General features: G+C 52.0%; 1 protein-coding gene and 2 long non-coding RNA genes across 10 annotated transcripts in view; 2 read left to right on the forward strand and 1 right to left on the reverse strand.

Moving 5' to 3' along the window:
- Nucleotides 1-18,297, forward strand: part of LOC121233572 — a 42,227-nt gene that overhangs the window by 19,073 nt on the left and 4,857 nt on the right. The window lies entirely within an intron of this gene.
- LOC121233574 lies at nt 1,332-12,749 on the forward strand. Its single transcript, XR_005933308.1, has 5 exons — nt 1,332-1,568; nt 1,783-2,021; nt 9,639-9,780; nt 10,589-10,726; nt 11,103-12,749. It is a non-coding gene; the product is annotated as an uncharacterized LOC121233574 (long non-coding RNA).
- LOC115347720 (transcription cofactor HES-6-like) lies at nt 10,264-12,889 on the reverse strand. Its single transcript, XM_030029368.2, has 4 exons — nt 12,739-12,889; nt 12,181-12,276; nt 11,961-12,039; nt 10,264-11,510 (listed from the first exon to the last, which is right to left on the reverse strand). The coding sequence occupies exons 1-4, from the start codon at nt 12,799-12,801 to the stop codon at nt 11,065-11,067; spliced, it is 684 nt and encodes a 227-aa protein (XP_029885228.1). The 5' UTR covers nt 12,802-12,889; the 3' UTR covers nt 10,264-11,064.

Raw genomic sequence — 18,297 nt, forward strand, 5'->3', positions numbered from 1 at the left:
TGAGAGTGCCCCAGAGCCAGATATTTCAGCACCCAAAGCCTGAGCTGAGCTCTCTGTAAAACCCAGGTCCTCAAGCATGCAGGGAGCCCTCAGACAGCGTTGTGCCGTGGCCTGTCGCCATGTCCCGGAGGTCTGCACAGGCCATCTGCAGGCAAGCCTTTTGGCTGATCGTTTTTGCCACCTTGACTTGCATTCGAGCACTTTGAGAGTCATCTGCTGGGGAGCCGCCAGTCGCATGCTGCTTCTGTTTGGGTCTGGGTCATGCACAGACACGCAGGGGAAAGCATTCCTTCCCTCCGCCTCCTTATCTCCCCCGGAGGAATGCAGCGCCTCCTTCATTTAGTGTATACACACCGTGCTCTGTCGCTAGGAATGGCCAGGGCAAAACAACCTTTTGAAACGACTTTTTTGGAGTTGGGGAGAGGGGAATGCTAGAGAGGAGCTGATGTTTTTGAGGGTGCTGGAGAAGGAGGGAAGCATGGAAATAATTAGCATTCTTATCCTTCTTTTTCCTGAAAAAAAAAAAAAAGGAAAAAAAAGGTCCTCCTGCTCTTACACCTGTGAAGTGTTCCTTCAAAAAAGGCAAGGCCCCTTCTCCACAGCAAACAAGCTGCATAATCTCAAAGCTATTTCATCCTGCCTGTGAGTGCAGTAAATCTTTGGAAGCCTGAAATGAAATCTGCCCTGTCTTCCCCCCTGTGCCAGGTTAGCTGTCTCTGTGCTGTGTGTGAGGGGCACTCCAGGAGCTGATCTCGGACTCCTTCAGAATACCTGGGAAGCCAGGACACGCTAAAAAATGCCGCGGTAGAACTCTGATGGCAGCATGTACAGGGCGATTTGCTGCTCGCCTGATGCTCCATTTATTTCTCTGTCTGTGGTTGTTTCTTTCTGCTCCACTGCTGCGGGTTTCACCGCTGCTTTGGGCTGGTTCTTCTGCCCTCAGTATTGTTGACTTTATTGTGGAAAATCATAGGGAGGCTCTTGGAGAAGCAATTATTTTATGTGCTGGCTTTAGTCTCCTCATGTTTTGCTGCCTCCTGATCTTTCTGTTTCCCAGGTAGTCTGACAGATATTTCTTTATGTGTGTGTATATAGGTACGTACAAACATGCATGCACGTACACCTGTGTGTGTATATATATATATATATATACACACACATACACACAGAGAGAAACACACGTACGGAGATATATGGTGGGCCAAAGAGACTGTGTTAGTTGTTGAGTTACTGCAGTGTCCCTTAAAATGAGCATGTATTGCCTTCACGTATTTATTGAGAGGGGCTTTTCCCATACATTTGAAGGAATTTTAATAGGTGGCAGCAATGTACGACTGGAGAGCGCAGAGCCCTGGCGTAGCTAACGCCCACCAGGTCAGCCCTGCACCACGCAGCAGTGCAGACACCTGGGGACTCGATTTGGCCACAGATGTTTCATGGCTCTGAGGCAGCCAGAACCCGTTCCTCCTCAGCCCTTTGACTCTCTGTGAAGAGGCAACAACGCTGCAAAGAGTATTATCGAAGCTATGAAGGCTCAGCTGGGACAAGGACATCTCACCTTTGAGGAGGTAAATATTGTCCACCTCACTGTGGTTCATGTCCCAGCTGTGGAAGGACTTGGGACCTCTGGCTGGGGATGGCAGAGACATGTAGGCGCTGGAGTAAACCTGCTCTTGTTCTAAAATATACAGCTTGTGTACCTGCTCTCCTGGTTGTTCATCTTTTTCTCAGCATTTCCTCTTTGACTGGTGAAAGCCACTAAAAACCTTATTTCCATTTCAGGCAGAATCCCTGCCTGAATAAACAGAGAATTCTCTCCTCTCAAGTTGGCAGCAGTTGGTCAATCCAAGGGCGACCTTGCAGCCTGTGTTTGCTCCTCTGCCATGGGTGCTTTCCCGATGCCTACCTCAAGCTCCCTGTCCTCTCTCAGGACCCACCCCAACCACACAAGCAGTTGCAGAGGTACGCAGTGTGGAGCAGAAACCCCTGCTCGCGACGGGACCCCATCCAGCTGAGGACAGGTAGGTGCTACCCAAAAGCATCTCAAGACTGTTGGCCCAGTGGCCCTTTGGGTAGAGGGGAGTGCCCTTGGCAGGCAGATCCCTTCCCGCTCAGACTTGCTTCCCGATCCCCAAGAGTACTGCGGGCTAGCTTTCTACACACAGCTGGAGCAGCGCCTGCCCCGCGTTTAGGGAAGGAGAGCTGTCTGCGTGCTGGGTGAGGCCTCTCTGATCTGCGTGCCAGGAGCTGGATATAGACACAGACAGCTGGATGAAAGGTGTAAGGTGTGTAAAATCCCCCCCAAGGGGCTAGGATTAAAGCTGTGAAACCAAAAGTTTATGGAAACACTTTAGGCTCCATCTGGGGTAGCCATATTTCCCTCCAAAACCAGTGGGTGTTGAGAGATCATAGGCTCCAACTCTACTGGCGTTTCATTTTGGAGCGGTTGTGTGGTTTTGAAGCAAATTTCCTAATTGTCCTCACTCTCTGCACACTGTATCGGCTGGCGGCACAGTTTTTTGTGTGCACAAACTGGGTTCATTTTGGTGGAAACTAGATCAGAAGTTCTGGTCTGAGCTTGCACCAGATGTTCTCCAACTGCGGAGGAGGATGTGGTGGTCGGAAGCAGCACCCGGTTCTCTGGGCAGCTGTGAATGACATGTGTGTCCAGGGGTTTGGTCCAGGGGACTAAGTCTATCTGGAAGTAACATGCTTGAGCAGCATACATGGTAGATGTAAGAGCCTCAAAACTGCTTCAGCCAACTGATCTTCTCTAGCACACACAATTGCTGATGTAGACAATGCCCTTGAGCTTACATGACATTGAGCTCTTGGCGAGTAGTGGCCTCAAGTGGGTGTTGAAGTTTAGCTCTCCAGGGACCATAGGTCATCACGCTTGTGTCCCACACCTACAACTGCAGTATGGCCTGCACTGAAGTGTTTGCAGGCTCCGGTCTGCCGGGACGAGGGCAGAGTATTCCCCCTTTGCGGCAGGGTCAGCCTGGGCTATCAGGAAGAATATAGGCTGCTGTTTTATACATTAGGTGTTTTGGGGAATGGCCGGAATGGTTTTCTTCCTCTACCTCTGTCTGCTGAGACCTCCATCAGGACAGGTGCTGGGGTTTCCCTGGAGTTGCTGTCGTCTGGAAAGTAACTGCAGCCATCCTGGGAGGCTGCCTGCCACCCTCTCCTGTTGTAAAAGCACCTCCACTGGAGAAGATGAGGGTGGGGGAGACGATGGGCTTTTTTGTTGGAAGCATTTTGTTTGGGAGGTGAGGTGCGCCAGCCTGCCTCACTGCTGGCAGTACTGCTGGCTGATACGCTCGGCTGCCAGGCACTGTGTTCTGGCTGCACTGAAGCTGGGCTGAGCAACCTGACCAGGAGCTGCATTGTGCCAGGGAATACCCCGGGGAGCACCTCCAAGCTGACCGCCTTTGGGCTCTGTCCTTCAGCTACCACTGACCTGGGTATGGCAGTGTAACCAGCCGATGACTGCTCAGAGCAGTGCCAGTTTCCCTGCAGCTGTCAGAGGAACAGCTGGAACAGACAACGGCTCTTTTCAGGCTTCATGCCAAGGCTTCCCTGCTCCTTCTTGCCCAGCTGCAGGTATCACCTCAAATCACACACTTTCCAAATGAATCACTAGTGCCTGGAGTGACCAGGCACCACCTCCAGCAGGAAGGGACAGAGACGCTGAGCAGAGCCTGCTACTCTGACATGGGCATCGCCTTCCAGCCTGTTGATAAGGGGCCAGGGCTGGAAAAAATTCCTCGTGAAAGAAACAGAGGGTCACTCTGCAAAAACAAGGCATCTGCCAGCCACAAATTAATCTTCCCAAGCACAGCTTCATGCTTTCACGTTGCCCTTATGCCAGCTGTGGGAGGACAGGCAACGCCTGAACTGGCAGGGGATGTTGCACTTCATGCAGCAGGGTGAGTTCAGACAGGACTGATGCTGTGCATTGTGTGAGCCGGGCAGTTTTGATCAGGTAGCAAGACCTGGTTGACCATACCATTGCTAATACAAGGGCAGAACTGTAGGAGGGAGTTGGGTGGTGCAAGTCTGGTGGGGAGTGTGGATCAGACAAGGCTGAGAGCAGCGGGAAGGCTGGGCCAGGCACTGCCCGCACAGTGGGTAAGGATCCACTGGTAGCAAGGGTATGTTTGTACGGAGGGACTTTGAAGAGGCAAGTGCTGGAGTTGGACAGACAGTGGAGAAGTGATTCATATGACAGTTGGAGAGGTGCTTTTCAAGTCCTGCCTCATCTGTTTAATCTGTGCAATCGCTGGCATCTTGCTAGTAGTGCTTTTCATCTAGAGATCTCCAAGATGAATACAATCATCACCCCCATGTAGGAGACTGGAAGAATTCAGGTGCGGAGCAGGTGGAGGTGAGAGTTGGGCTTAGAACAGGATGAGCTGTCTTGTGGGGCCATGCTTAGCTGATGCCCCACACTATGCTGCTGTAACTGTGTCTGCTCTAAAAAAACACAGGGCAATTGACACCAAGTCCAAAGCTGTGGCTGAGATGAGCTGTACTGGACACTCTAGTGTCTCAGGTCTGTGTTGGAAAGTGCTGTCTGCTCATGGGTTCTTATGGACGAGGGAGGACAGCGCCTTGGTCTGCCACAGAGGTCTTCTAGTAGGTGTGTGTTCATGAGTGCAGCGTCAAACTATGGGAAACGCCAGGAGGCTTTGGTCTCCTTTTCCCCAGAGGATTTTGACAGCAACATGTCTGGTTTGGAGAACCTGTCTGTCCAGGTATTGCTTTCCTTGTGTTCAATGGTCTGGACGCTTCTTCTATCACACCTATCAAAATAATATCTCAGCACTTTTCAGAAGTGCATGAGGTGATGTGATTGCTATCCCCTGCGGATTGCTTGTTCTCACAGCCTCTCCGGTGGGAAAAGTGCGTATCTTAAAGTGCTTGGCTTTGTACTTTAATACTCATGTAGGCTAACTAGGGTAGGGCAGGGGGCAGAGATGTTTGAGGTTATGTGGTTGCTCCTGAGCGGTTCTTCCCACAGCCCCAGAGGGACCCAGGAAAGTCCCAGCTCCTGCACAGTGATGCTCTGCCCTTGCTGTGGGAGCTTCTCTGTCCCGAGGAGCTCAGCCGTGGCTCTCCTGGCTCACTTCACCGTCCTGCCTAACATCTGCTCTTCTGAACTGTGTGGAAATGCTTATTTCTCTCCTTCTCCCTCCTCAGTCCATAGGAGGTAGAAAGAAACAGCTTGAGCAGTGGGAGATGGTGTGACTGTGTGGAGAGCTTGCTGGGGGAAAGCTAACCAGTTTGCTAAGCTCAGTTTTGCATATGGCTTGTGTTGCAGAAGGTTACCTGCTCCCTGGCATGATCCATGCTCCATCCCCTGGCTGTCTGGGACAAAAAGGAGTGGCCTTCCAGAGCCCCTCTGGGGTTTTTCCTCACCCTGTAGTTTTGTGTTTGTGTAGGGCTCGCTTCTGGCTTTACAGTTTTTCAGCTGAAAAACATTTGTACTGTAGCAGCCTGGAGCGAAGGGTGAGGGACATACAGGGGCAGGAAGGTCCTTCCAGCAGGGTTTGCTCCATTCCGTTTGGCAGCCACCAAAAATGATGCTCATGGCCCAGAACGGTATGAACTCCACCTCTCTGTGGGAATGCATCTCCTGGTGAGCACTGGGGCTTTAGAAAACACCAACATCTCAGCTGAAGGTGGTGCAGCTGCGGTGTGCTGTCTCAGGGGTCGGCGATGCCGGGGCTGTGACAGCTGGCTCCTAAGGGGCTGGCCGGTTCCCTGGATAATCCTGTTAGGGTGCTGTGCAAAGCCCAGCTGCTGGTGGCTGGGCTGTGAGAGCGAGTGGGGTCCCGACAGAGCCTGTGCAGGAGGGCGAAGCGGACGCCACGCCAGGACTCTGGAAATGCCTGTGTGGTTTATGTAAAGCCTTACTTCATCCAGCTGACTAAGTCCTGTGCTTTTAAATACACAGGGTGTGCCAGGAGCGTGCAAGAGCTGCTGAAAATGTCCATATCAATAGAGGACAAAAGTGAAGAGGCAAGCACTTCATTAGATGGCTATGAAAGGCAGTAAACCGGCTCTTTACAGCACAGGACAGCATTTCTGATGGGGTAGCAAGTCCGGCCACTGGGTTTCTCCTCTCTGCAAACAAATTTACAGCTGAACTATCTAGGCCTGTTATGCAGAGAAAGTTTCAGGGCTCTAGGCTGTGGGTTTTAAACAAGGTTGCATTGTTATGCCAATTTGAGTGAGAAGTCATCCTACAGCAGACTTCAGCTGTGTGGGTACGCTCAAGGACGAGGGGTGCTGGGCAGGGGCAGATGGAGAGAGGAGAGGATTTTAGGAAGCTCCTAGTGAAGGAAGGGATAGCTGAGCAGTGGTTTCTCCATCCTTTCTCTTACCCAGTGAAGCTGTTCCCGGCTGAGTGGCTTTCCCACAGCCACGAAGCTTCTGCCCTGCCATTTCCCCTGGCCTCCTTGGGAAGAAGACCCTGGAGAGGAGGCATCGTTCCCAGCTGTCCTCAAGGGTGTTTGATGTTTGGCAGAAGGGACAATCCTCCAGCCGCAAAGAAGAGCCCCTTTGAGCTGTTTCTACAGGACCAGATCTCTCTGTGGCAGCAGATGTGGGATCGATTGAAGAAGTCCATTTGCTTGGTGGTGTTAGCCATGGAAAACTTGGTGAAAATGCTCTAACATGCTTTTTAACTCCAAATGTGCGGTAGGATTTGTGACAGCTAATGCAGGGACCATAGGAGAGTCTCAGAAGCAGAGCGAGTTCCCAGGCTCTGGTAGATCTGTGGTGATGCCTCAGGCAGCCAGCCACGTTCTCACCAGGGCTGAGATTTATAAATGAAACATCTCAGCAGCGCAGATCAGATCCAGGGCTGGCTTCAGCTTCTCCTGTGTTATTCATGAGTATGTGAAAGCTCTGAAAAATGTGACAGACTTTGGGTTAGGTTCTCAACACAACATTAATTTCATGAGATGAAATACGAGCATGTCCCTGTTAAGACAGGAATGTATGTATACACTGAAAGCTGTGAGATAATGGCATATATAAAGGGAAAGTGAAGTCTTTGGTGTTCTGCTGTCGGTGGATTTGTTTTCACTTCCCTCCCAAGAGAAGCACTTTGCTACCGAGCTACAAGCACTTGCAGCCACAGCAGTGTGGTTCAGATCAGTTTGAAAATGTTTCGCCCCAGAATTGCTTTTGCATGGGGTTTTACAAGGTTGCTTGCTTGTGAGTGTGGAGGATTAGGACCCCCTCCACGGCTCCTGGAGAGGTCACGCCAGTAGCCGGAGTTTCCTCTTCGCCAAAGTGAGCCCTCAAAGAAGAGGTCAACTGAAAATTTGGCTCGTGTTCCCTTTTTAAGCAGCATGCTCAGCCCTCTTGGGTAGTGATCTGCAGGGGCTCAGCACCACTCCTAAATCCCTAAAGCGTTTTGGCCTGGTTGCTGTGGGTGACTGTGAGACTGTGTGGGTCAGAAAGAGGTTGCTCTGGTGCCCTTGGGGTGCGAGGAGGAGTAAGGGAAAAGGCAGGGATGCTTGGAGGCCTCGAGGGTTGTCTGTGTCTGGGAGAAGACAGCATGGCAGGGCCCTAAGTTCTCTTACATACTCACGAGCCTCTGTACTTTCCTAACGGGAAAGGATTTGGTCCCGTTTTCTGAGAAATAAGTGGGAGTTTTCCTGTTGGTTTCCGTGAGAGCTGGTCTGGGAGTGCGGTTTATATGAAGGGAGCTGCTATGCATGTAGGTATTTTGTCCACCTGGGCTTACGTTATTATATAAATCTGTAATTGCTTTCTGTTAAAGGCACGTGGGGGTCCTGAGCCTCAGGTCCAGCCTTCCCCACAGCCCTGTGTACATAGCAACCAGCCTCTGCTTTTTAATGCTCCGTTCACAAATACGCATCTGGAACAGCACTTTGGCAGGGGACAAAGCCCAGATCTGCAGCAGGCTGTCCCAGCCCTGCATGTGCTGGGTGAGATGTGATGCATCTTGTGACCGCTTCTAGCAAACAGGTCTGTCTGGCCTTGTCCATGCCGAGGAATCTGGTCTGGGTGCTTGTCTTGGCCGTTTCCAGTCTGCATATGAGGTGAAGACCTGGCTGTGCAGCATCCCCACCATCTGCGCCTCCAAACCCCTAGGGCCTTGGGCATGCAGTCCCAGGTGGGAACAGTGGTGCAGTCTTGCAGGTGCCTCATCTGGGTGCTGGGGGACCAAGCCCTGGGCTGCGCTGTGGCACAACCCGGCAGCCAAGAGACACAGCTGCTGGCGCCTGCTGCAGCTGTGAAAATAGCATCTGTATGGATCCTGCTGCTGTGTCCAGAGCGTGTGTGATGGTGCAGCTTCAAACACCGACCTACGAGGACAGTGCTCTGTCTACTCTGCATTAGCCAGCTGGCTGGGAGAGCTTCTCTATGCCTCCTTTTTCCTGGGGAGAAGATGGTAGTAGCTGGCAATGCGTTTTTTGGTTGTCAGTGGAGAGGTGCCTGTATTGAAGAGCAAAGTATTATTGCTCTTGTACAGTCCTGGTTTTGGTAAAACCAGATGGGTTTGAAGTAAATATGGAGTTCCTTTGTCAAACATATGTAATAGCTGAAATTCGTGTATATGAAGTGCTATGAGACATCTTCTGCCTTTCTGAAGAAATGTTTTCTTTACTGAACACTAGTGACTCGCAACAGATTCCTGCAGCATTAGTTGGGTACGTGACAGGGAGATCATATAAAAGGTCACCATCGGTTTGAAATGAAGGCAATGAAAAATGAGTGTCTTGTACTAAAACTGTTCCTGGAGATTGTTGGCCAAGTATTGCAGTCTCACTTTTCTATTTTTAAAACTCTCTCGCCAGCTGCGATGTGACCCTTCCCTCCACACCCACAACAGAAAAAGCCTTACTGATTAGAAACAGGAAATAATAAAACTCACTAACCACAAAGTATTTTCAAATGCATGAAGTAAACACACAGAGCTGGTGAGAAATATATATTTCCCACTGATCTCTTTTCAGCATGGTAACCATGGCCAATAATTATAGTCACTGGGGATTTACAGCTTTTAGGGGGAAAGTATGTTTTTAAGTTGACCCTGTCGAACTATAGTAAAATATTTTCATCACAGCCTCTCCCAGCATAACAATAAGGTGGCCACAAGTGCCATGAGATGCCTTAGTGGCATCATCTGGAAGTAAATGAAAACTTCAGGCCCCATCTGCTCCTCTTACCTGCCCCACTGGTGTGCAGTCCCCAGCGCTGGGCAATGGAGGTTCCTCTGGTGGGTGTAGCCATGCAGGCTTGTGTGGCATGGGGGCTTTATCTAAACTCAGCAATATGCATGATAATAAACTAGGAAGGTCTTTAATGTCTTTCCTCTTCCAGGATTTTGCAGTTTGCTTTGCCTGAATGTTTCCTCTGCCCGTGAGTGTTCTGTGTGCTTTGTTGCCGCTCTTTGCTTGGACTGGCCCCAGCTCCCACCTTCACCTGGATTTTTGTGGTGGGATGATTTGGATGTATCTTCTGTATTGGTGATCACTCCGGAGGTTCCCATCAGTAAAGGGGAGAAGTCCTAATTTTCAGGCAGAGGGTGGAAACTGAGGTTGCGGTAAGTTCTGTACAGTTCTGTCTTTACCTGCCTTCTGACCCCACAGCTGAGGAAACCTGCCTTGCCTCCGTGCAGCCATGTGTAGGCCAGTTGGTTCTCCTACCGCCCTTATGCCACTGCTCCGAATGGCTTTTCAAGAGGGCTGGATAAAAGGAAGAACTTCACAGAAAAAGGTGCTAAACCCAGAGGTGATGGTTTTCACTCCTTCGGCACATCATCAAATAGATCTCGCTGCATAATGAGCCCCTCTGAACTGCAGGACCATTAATTAGTATGCGCGGTGTTTGTTTAAGAGCTCCTTGCTCTTTTAGTTTAACTGTGAGGAACTTTTAACTGCCTTTGAGGTGAAAAACTGGGACCAAATGTCGCCAAGTGGAGCAGATTTGTCCCAGTCTCCTTGGTCCAATTTGCAGGGAATTTTACCTTCTGCCCTTTAGATTATCTCTATGATTCCCTTGTAAGTAAAAGCTAAAGCATTGATCCAGGCTGATAAACCCAACTCCTGATTTCTTTCATAACTTTTTAAGTGTTACTGTGATCCGGGTGATTCTGTGTGTGTATGTGTGTGGTGCACACTGCTTTTTCTACAAAGCATCAGGGGCAAAACTCAAACCATCTCTTTCAAGCGCATTCAGGAAAAAACATTTGTGAAAGAAGAAAACAAAAGCAGATCCCCAAGTACTGTTTATTCAGAGCAGACAGGACAAGGCTGGGAGAAATATCAGTTGTTATCTTCCAAAAGTTTATTTAGAACTTTCAGTTATGAAAACAAACAAAAAAATCCCTAAATATAACTATATGTAACATATGTGTGTATATATATATACACATATATACACACACACACGTAGCTCACTAGCTTAACAGTAATGTCAGGATGTCCAGGTGGCTGGAAACAGCCACAGCCAGAGTGAGCAGTCCAGAGAGCACTTCTAAACAGCCTAAAAAGTCCAAACCAAGTCTCTCCCTTTCTCTCTTTTTTTCTAATCACTGCAGCATTTTTACAGGAATCAGAACCGGAATCTCCTACAGCTGCGCAGACCTAATAAAAATAATAATAAAAAGCAGAAGAGATCGGCCATTTACCCCTTTATCCAATGAAGTGATCTCAGTGGCTTACGTGAGATCCGAGAGGTAAGCTTGATGCCAGAGAGGGTCATTGCTTGCTGTCTTGTATTTTATTAATAGGAAGTTAATTATTTTAAGAATGTAAGACAAGAAAGCTATATAATTAATATACACTAAAGAACATGAGAGGATTCTATACAATAATTTAGATGTATTAAATAAATAAAAAATAATAGCAGCCTTCTACAATGCAGGCTACACATAGGTTTACTTCGGCTTGAAGTACCCTGGTCTTTAGTACACCTACAGGAACAGACTTGCTCCACAAGTGTTTTAAAGAAACATATCTATAAGATACATACGTAAGAGTGTCTAAGGTTAGGATAAACATTTTAAAACACACTTCACCACGGTCTCCACATATCTAATGACCCCATTCTAGGGTTGTTATGGGAAAAATTTGGCTGCAGGACCTGTCTGGGAGGTGCGGCATCAACCTGGCTGAAAACCGACAGCGACGGCAGCTGGAAGGAACTTTTCGAAGCCTGCTTGTTCTCTGCGGGGTAGAAGCGCTCCTGCGACGGGTCTGTGCCCCGAGTGCTCCCCTTTGGGCTCGGGGGGCTTTTTGGTGTCAGGAGAGGCTGCTGAGATGGGCTCGAAGACCTCGGTGCCGCTTTGCAGGTGTCTTCGCCGGACCTGGGTAAGGATTTCAGCAGGTGGTTTAACAGGCGCGCCCCGAGGGTCTTGTCCATCCACTCGCAGGTGAGGAGGAGGTTGTGCACCTCATGCATGCACTGGATGTACCCGGTGCTGTACCTCTGCTGGGCTTCCAGACCCACTTTGGAGTCGGCTGCGTTGGAGAGGAGACAAGGGGAGTTGGTGAGCAGGCGAGAGCTGCCCGGCGTGTTCCCCCCTGAGAGCATTCACCAGGCTTCCCGTGTGCACACGCTCCGGGGGGGTTGTCGCTGAAGCCGCCTGGGCTTGACTTAAGGTGAATGGATGGCTTGCAGGGCGCAGCGGGAGGGTGATGCTGGATGCCAGCCGCCCCCCCGGCAGCCCCCGCCTCCCGCTGCCCACCACCAAGGGCAAAACTACGCCAAGAAGCAGAAACCTGCTCTGGAAGGAAAAAAACCCCAAAACCTTCCCGTGGGTTAACCAGTGCCCAGCTCCATCTCCCCATCTAGTGGAGAAAGCCAAACCCGAGCAGCAGCCCGGGCCTCAACACGTTTGGAAGGTGCTTTGGCCAAGCTGCCGGCAGATCATACCTGCCGGCACCCTCCTGCCCCGACCAGGCACTCACCCATCAACTTGCTGCTCTGGATGTTCTGGAGGTGCTTTACCGTCATTTCGAGGATGTCTGCTTTTTCCAGTTTAGACTGCTGATAAGGAAAGAGCGCAGCAGTTAGAGGCGACGAAGGGTTCGTACGATGCCCAGTTTCTCAAACGAGAGAGACGCCCTCCCCCAAATCCAATCCCCCACCAGCAAAAGGACAAAAAGCTGCGTAAAAATGAGCACTTACATCCAGATGAAACGCGCCAACAACGGTCTCCTTCAGCTGGTCCAAGCAGTTGTTAATCCTTTCCCTTCGCTTCCGCTCGATGAGGGGTTTCCTTAACTGGAAGGGAAAAGAAAAAGAGGAGGAAAAATTGCAGTTGATGTTTTTTCTTCCTCTCCCTGCTGCAGTTCAGCGAGGGCAGACAGCCCCATCCCCTGCGTGAAGCCAGCGCGGGCTGACGTGATGCTCAGCAGGGACAAGATACGGATGGAGAGTGTGCCATCTCCCACTCCAGTCACAGCCTGTCCCTTAGCAGGTCTCAATTCTCCCACTTCTGCTCGTTTTAAGCAGAGTTTACCCAATTGAAAGAGAGAGAAGCCTTTCTAAGGCAGAGAAAGGAAGCAGAAAAAAACACCCACATGGCTCAGATTCAGAGAAAGCATCTTTATAATAATAAGAAAAAAATTGTCCCCTTTCTCTTTCCTCGAAGCACTGCCCGTAGCCCTGGCACTCATCATTCATGTGCCGTGCGTGGGGCTGCCGTCAGGCACGCGTGGGTGCAGCAGTGCGGAGGGGACCTACCTTCCTCTCCTCCTTGGTGCTGGCGAGCTTGTGGGTGCCGCCGGGGGTGGCTGCAGCGGTCATTGTAATCCAGCCTGCCCGCCCTGGGTGCCGGGAGGACGGGGATGGGAAGAAGGCGCTCGGGCAGCGGGTCGCTCCCTTTCCCGATGGGCTCTTTGCTGCTCGCTGCTCCTCTGCTGTATTTATAACCCAGAATTAGCATGTGAAAGGGGACTTTCCTTGGCGGGACTTCTTTTCCCACACGAGGGGTCGAGCCCGGAGGTTTGTGGCCATCAATCAAAGCTGACAGGTCACTGCTTCTTTTCAATGACCACGCCGGCCCCCCCAAATGGCGACAGATGTCCAGCCTCCGACGCCGGGCTTTGGAGGGATCTTTTGTTAGGGAAGAAGGGAAGGAAAATGGGCGCGCTCTGAGCAGCTTGCACGGCTCCTCGCTCAATTTGCACAGATTCCCAGGGAGGGAAACAATAGCTGGGAAGCAGTTGAGTTACACCTGGGAAAATGCCTTCTACCCATCTTTTTTCCCCTCTATCTCCTTGAAGCGATGCCTCTTTTTACCTGCTAACCCAAGCCCCAGCCATTTTACATCTTTGAAGCAGCCTCTTAATTTAATAATAGAGTACTTGAGCTAGGAGTTCCTGCTCCCAGGAATTATTATTACAAGGTAATGATGATCGATTAAAAACTGTTGACAGCAGATGCCTGTAGGAACATTGTTTCCATCACAGAAATCCTCTAGGGAAAACACGGGAACTGTATTTACCTCTTGGGAACCTGAACTTTCTGTTGCACATAGTTGGATGTAGGAAATACGCGACTCTTCTAGTTTTTGGCTGCTGTATAGAATTTAATATTAAACTTACAGGCCATTGCAGATGCAAATGAACCTAGAGCTGAGTTAGTTCTGTGGGATTTTTGCTGCTTTGACTTTTTTCCCCCATGCTGCAAGGAGGCTTGGGTGGCTTTGCGGGGAAAGGTGTTTTTCTGTTCGCTCCTCTGAAACACTAGTGCAGAAGCAGACGGGCCTTCGGAGACTTGGCACGGGATGAGAACGCACTTTTATGCTTCCTCACTTCTGCCTGGTCTGGGGGGGGGGGGGGCAGCATTTTTCATGACCATGCTTTTGCTTTCTGATGGTCGCTTTGCTAATGAGCAGGATTTGGCAGTGTCCTGTTGAGTCCCGCAAGTGAAGCCCTTTGGGTTGGTGTCGAATGTGTCACTTTATTGAAATGGAGAGGAAGCGGCCGCAGCGGTTCAGAAGCACCGCAAGCCTCCCTGACCCACCGGTGGGATTTCCCAGCAGCCGGCGTAGCACCGCGGCTGCAGAGCCCTCTATCCCGCCCTCCAGCCGTGGGTGGGGATGTACCCCAGCGATAAAAGCGAGGACATCGCGTCCCTTGCTTAAATGCCGCGTGGGTGTGTGTTTGCCTGTGTGTAAATGCAAACATACTTGCAGCATGTCTGTACGCCCTGCTGCCTGGGCTCATCATGAAAATGTGTCCCCAGACATGGTATCTCGCAGGCAGAGGTTGTTTGTCAGTCAAATGCAGAGCTGGGGTGCAGTTACCTGGTTTTATAAGCGCCCTACTTGGCAAGGGCCCGAGACGGGCTGGTGTGGTTGTTGTGCTGGGAGAGGAGGGTTTGGGAGGGGAAGGTTAATAACTTCTCCTTTGTGCCAGGTAAAGGCAGCAGGGATGGGCTCCTTATCTCGGGTATGTTCCCGCACAGACAGCCAAAGGAGGTCCTGCCGCGCTCTGCGGGAGCCCCTCATGTCAGCCAGCCCTGCCTGCTCACGAGTGAAGACTCCTTTGGTTTTTCCAGCCCACCTGGGGAAGTGGAGCGTTGCCAGTGTTTATAAAAGGCGTAGCTGAGGCCCCCGTACCGCCATGCGACTCCCGCAGCTTGGTGTGGAAGAGGCAGCAGGCGGGCTGGGGCAGGGCTCTGCCCTGCACATGGGTGGGGGGCATGGAGCGGGCGCACCCCTGGCTCTGGGCAGTTTGCTAGGGTGCTCGAGGCTGGAGGCACCTGCCTGTCACCTGGGCACACAGCTTCTAGCTAGGCTTGGCTCGGATGGTGGGTGGGGAAGAGAAGTCCCCTGTCCTCCCCCCAGACACCCCTTCACCAGCACCTTGTGCAGAAAGAGGCATCTTCCCAAGGCGGTCAGGGCAGCAGGGGGCAGCCATCTTGGCTGCTGGCCCAGCTGAGCATGGCAGAGGTGTCAGCAAGTGCAGAATTGTCTAAAAGCTCTGAAAAACTTGTCCAGTGCCCGCTGGCATCCCTCCTTGGCCGGGCACGGCTGCAGCGTGCCATGCGTGCCCCCGGTGCTAGCGGCCCAGGGGCTGGCCAGCCCCAGTGCCACCAGGAAAGGTCTCTCTGGTCTCTGTGGTGGTATCACCTTCTGCCTTGTCCTCCCTTTCTTCCTTGGCCTGGACTTGCTGCCTCCGCTTTACCCTCCCTCCCGCCTTCCTCGCCCTGCGAGGTGCCACTGAGCTCCCGGGAGAGGGGGATGCTCTGCGAGAGGGTCGCACACAGGCTTCCCCTGCAAAGTGGCTTCCACAAAGCAAGCAGGGCGGGGGTGCTGGTGGCGAGGTGGTGGGTACTGGGGACGGACGGGTGTGATGGGGGGCCGAGAAGAGTGCGGTGGCCCCTGGCACCCAGCCAGGGTCCATGCCCAGCCCATGCAGGGCAGCTGAGCCCCCAGCCTCAGTGGGGTGAAACCCTTGGCTTGCCCACTGGCGTCTGCTCTGGGTGAGCTCATTTCAAGGTTCATTTGTAAGACAGCACCACAGTGAAAAAGAAGAGCCGCTTTTGCTGTAAACAGTTATTTTACACCTCTCAGTCAGGGCAAAGGCCTTTATTTTGGAGGCACGGGGGGTGCAGGCGGGAGAGCTGCCCTGGCTTTGGGGGAAGGCTGACATCTGTGCCGGGGATTGTAGGGACCCGACAGGCCAATGCAAATGAGCATTGAAGGGAGCTTTCTGCAAATTCCCGCTTTCCTTTTGCATTGCCCACTGCCAGGTTTCACTGAAAAGGGGATTCTCCTTCATAAACAAAGCCTCCCTTTTTTCCTGGGCTTTCCAAAAAAAAAAAAAAAAAGGAAAGAGAAAGGGGTCAGTGCTGCTTGGAGTTTTCTTTTTTGCTATTTGTCTACATTTCACACCCTGGAGAAAGAAAACAACTTTTAACATCTGTTCCTGCACTTTTTAAGAGGGAAAGAAAGGCTCTTGAAAAGGGGGAAAGTGTGGCAGATGTTGGCAGGTTCCCTCCGACGCAGATGTCTTGCTCCGAAGAAAACTTTCTTTGGGGATTGGCGGCCAGGGCTCCTCTTTGACTCAGGACACGCGACTGCCTAGCGAACGAAGGGACGTGGGAAAGCGCAGGCGAACAAAAGGCCTTATTCAAACAAACCTGAGAGCCGTGAACAATCTAATAACCAGCAGAGAAATGGTCAGCGGCCCCCAGCCCTACCAGGGAGGGGTTCGGGGCAGCCGGGGGCCGCGGGACAAGGGAATTTTGCCGCGTCCCCAGGGCTTTGAGCAGGGGTGTCCGCTCCTTGTCCCCCGCCTGTTCCCTCTGGGGCATCCAACACGGCGTTTTGGCCAAGGACTGTCTTTCTCCAGGTGCTAAATGGTCTCAGCTGGTCTGCAGACCCAGCTGCACCGGAGCTGGCCGCCCCATGCCGTCCGTCAGGCAGCAGAGGAGATGGAGGGCAGGTATCTGCCGGGCGGCTGGGCTGGGCTGTCCCACACGCACGGGCCAAGGCACAGCGAGCTCCCCGCCGGCCGTGGCAGTGGGAGAGGAGCAACTACAGGACAGCAAGGATGTGGCAAGACACAGCATCTTTGTACACATGTTTAATTAAGCTTTTAAATAAGAGGTTCTGCCAAGATAATAACAAAAACAACCCCCAACTCTGTCAATTAGGACCAGATGAAAGATCCTTGTGAAACTGCTTTTGAGGAAAGATTTTTTTTTAATGGGAAGCAAAAATATTGAGAGAAGAAAGTATTTTCTGTGAACCTTTCGTTCACCCTCTCCTCCTTCTCTCTGGCTGGTAAAATAAAACGATTTAAAGTAAGTTTTTGCCATGAAAGCTGGTAATATTTTAGTTTAGACACTTGATAGGAAAAAAGTGAGAAGTGGAGAAAAGGGAGCAGAGCCAAGAAGAAGCCTATAACTAACTAATTCTGGTTTGCTGTTAAAGCTGAGGAGCTCCGTGATTATTCCTCTAATTCCTCCAAGTTTCGTTCTGCCTCATCCCTGTCCCGGTCCATTTTCCCTGGGCTCTGGGCACGGCAGAGTCGCTCCCGCTGGCGAGGCTGCCTTGTGCTGGGTAGCCCTGCCTCTTCCCTGCTTGAGGCTGGAGGGGGAAGCCCCGTGAGATGGAGCTGTGTTGCTTCTTTGGAGGTCAGGTGCTGGGGCGAGCAGCCCAAACCCCTGCTGTGGGTGTCCCCCGTGTTTCTGCTATCAGCAGAGACCTCCCTGCATGGCGGCTGGGAAGCAGGAGCCATTTCAGCCGGGCTGAGGAGCCCCATGCTGCAGGAACGATGCTGTGTGCCACCAGAGACCTGGCTGCCCGCCCAGGCTGGTCCCTCCTGCCTCCAGCAGGACACCAGCTCACAACCTGGCAGGACTAACCAGAAGGCTTGTGCAGCACTGGGGTGGCCCCTGAGTCCAACCCAGGCCCCTAGCTAGCTAATGAAACGGCCTCGTTAATGTGGCTGAGCCTTTTGCAGGGATGGATTTGCCTTGGGAGAGTGGGAGGAGAGATGAGCAGGTGCTCCTGAGTGCTGCCCACTCTGCTGCATGTGGGGCTCATGGCAGGACCACTCCATCCCTGCTCCTCTCTAGGCTGAGGACAGAGCTGGATCAGATTTGTGCCCAGTTAAGCGATTGCTTGTCCCTCTTCTGAGGTGTCTCTGCTGGCTGGGTGTGCGAGCGTGGGTCCCTGGCCCGCCGGAGGTGCCGGCGGACAGGCTGCCAGGTGGCCGGAGGGGATGCTCAGCGTGTCCTGCCCCCTCCAAGCCTTCCTAGCTGTGTGTGGTTTTGCTGGGTCTGCTTTTATCACAGGGGCTTTGCCTTTGGCACACGCAGGGACATGGGGTTTGTGAAGCGAGGAGCACAGTGCGGGTTCGGGAGCTGCAGGAGCAGGCAGGCAGCGGGCAGGGGAAGGCAGGGGCAGCGGCCGCCGCCAGCACAGGGAGCGGGTTGGCCCTGCTGTGGAACCTCAGCACAGCCTCCGCACCCTGCGCTCCCTCCCTCGGCGACGGGCTCCAGACCCGCCTTGCCGTGAGCAAACACTCACGGAGGAGAGGCTGTTTTTACAGGGGCTTTAGTCATTATGAATAAAGAGGGTTTTGTCTGGGTTTTTCAGAAGGTCAGTTCTGGTTCAAGGTTGAGGTTTGAAAATGAGGGGTAAAGCTCTCCTTTGAAAGGTTTAAATCTGGAGGTTTCCTGATAGCTGTAAATCCCAAGCAGCCCGTCCCGAAGCCCTGTGTCGCCCAGGGGTGGTTTGCTCCCAAAATGTTACAGCAAGAGAGGAATGTGAGGAGCAGCAGG

Source organism: Aquila chrysaetos, chromosome 10, assembly GCF_900496995.4.
Source record: "Aquila chrysaetos chrysaetos chromosome 10, bAquChr1.4, whole genome shotgun sequence".
NCBI classification, from domain to species: domain Eukaryota; kingdom Metazoa; phylum Chordata; class Aves; order Accipitriformes; family Accipitridae; genus Aquila; species Aquila chrysaetos.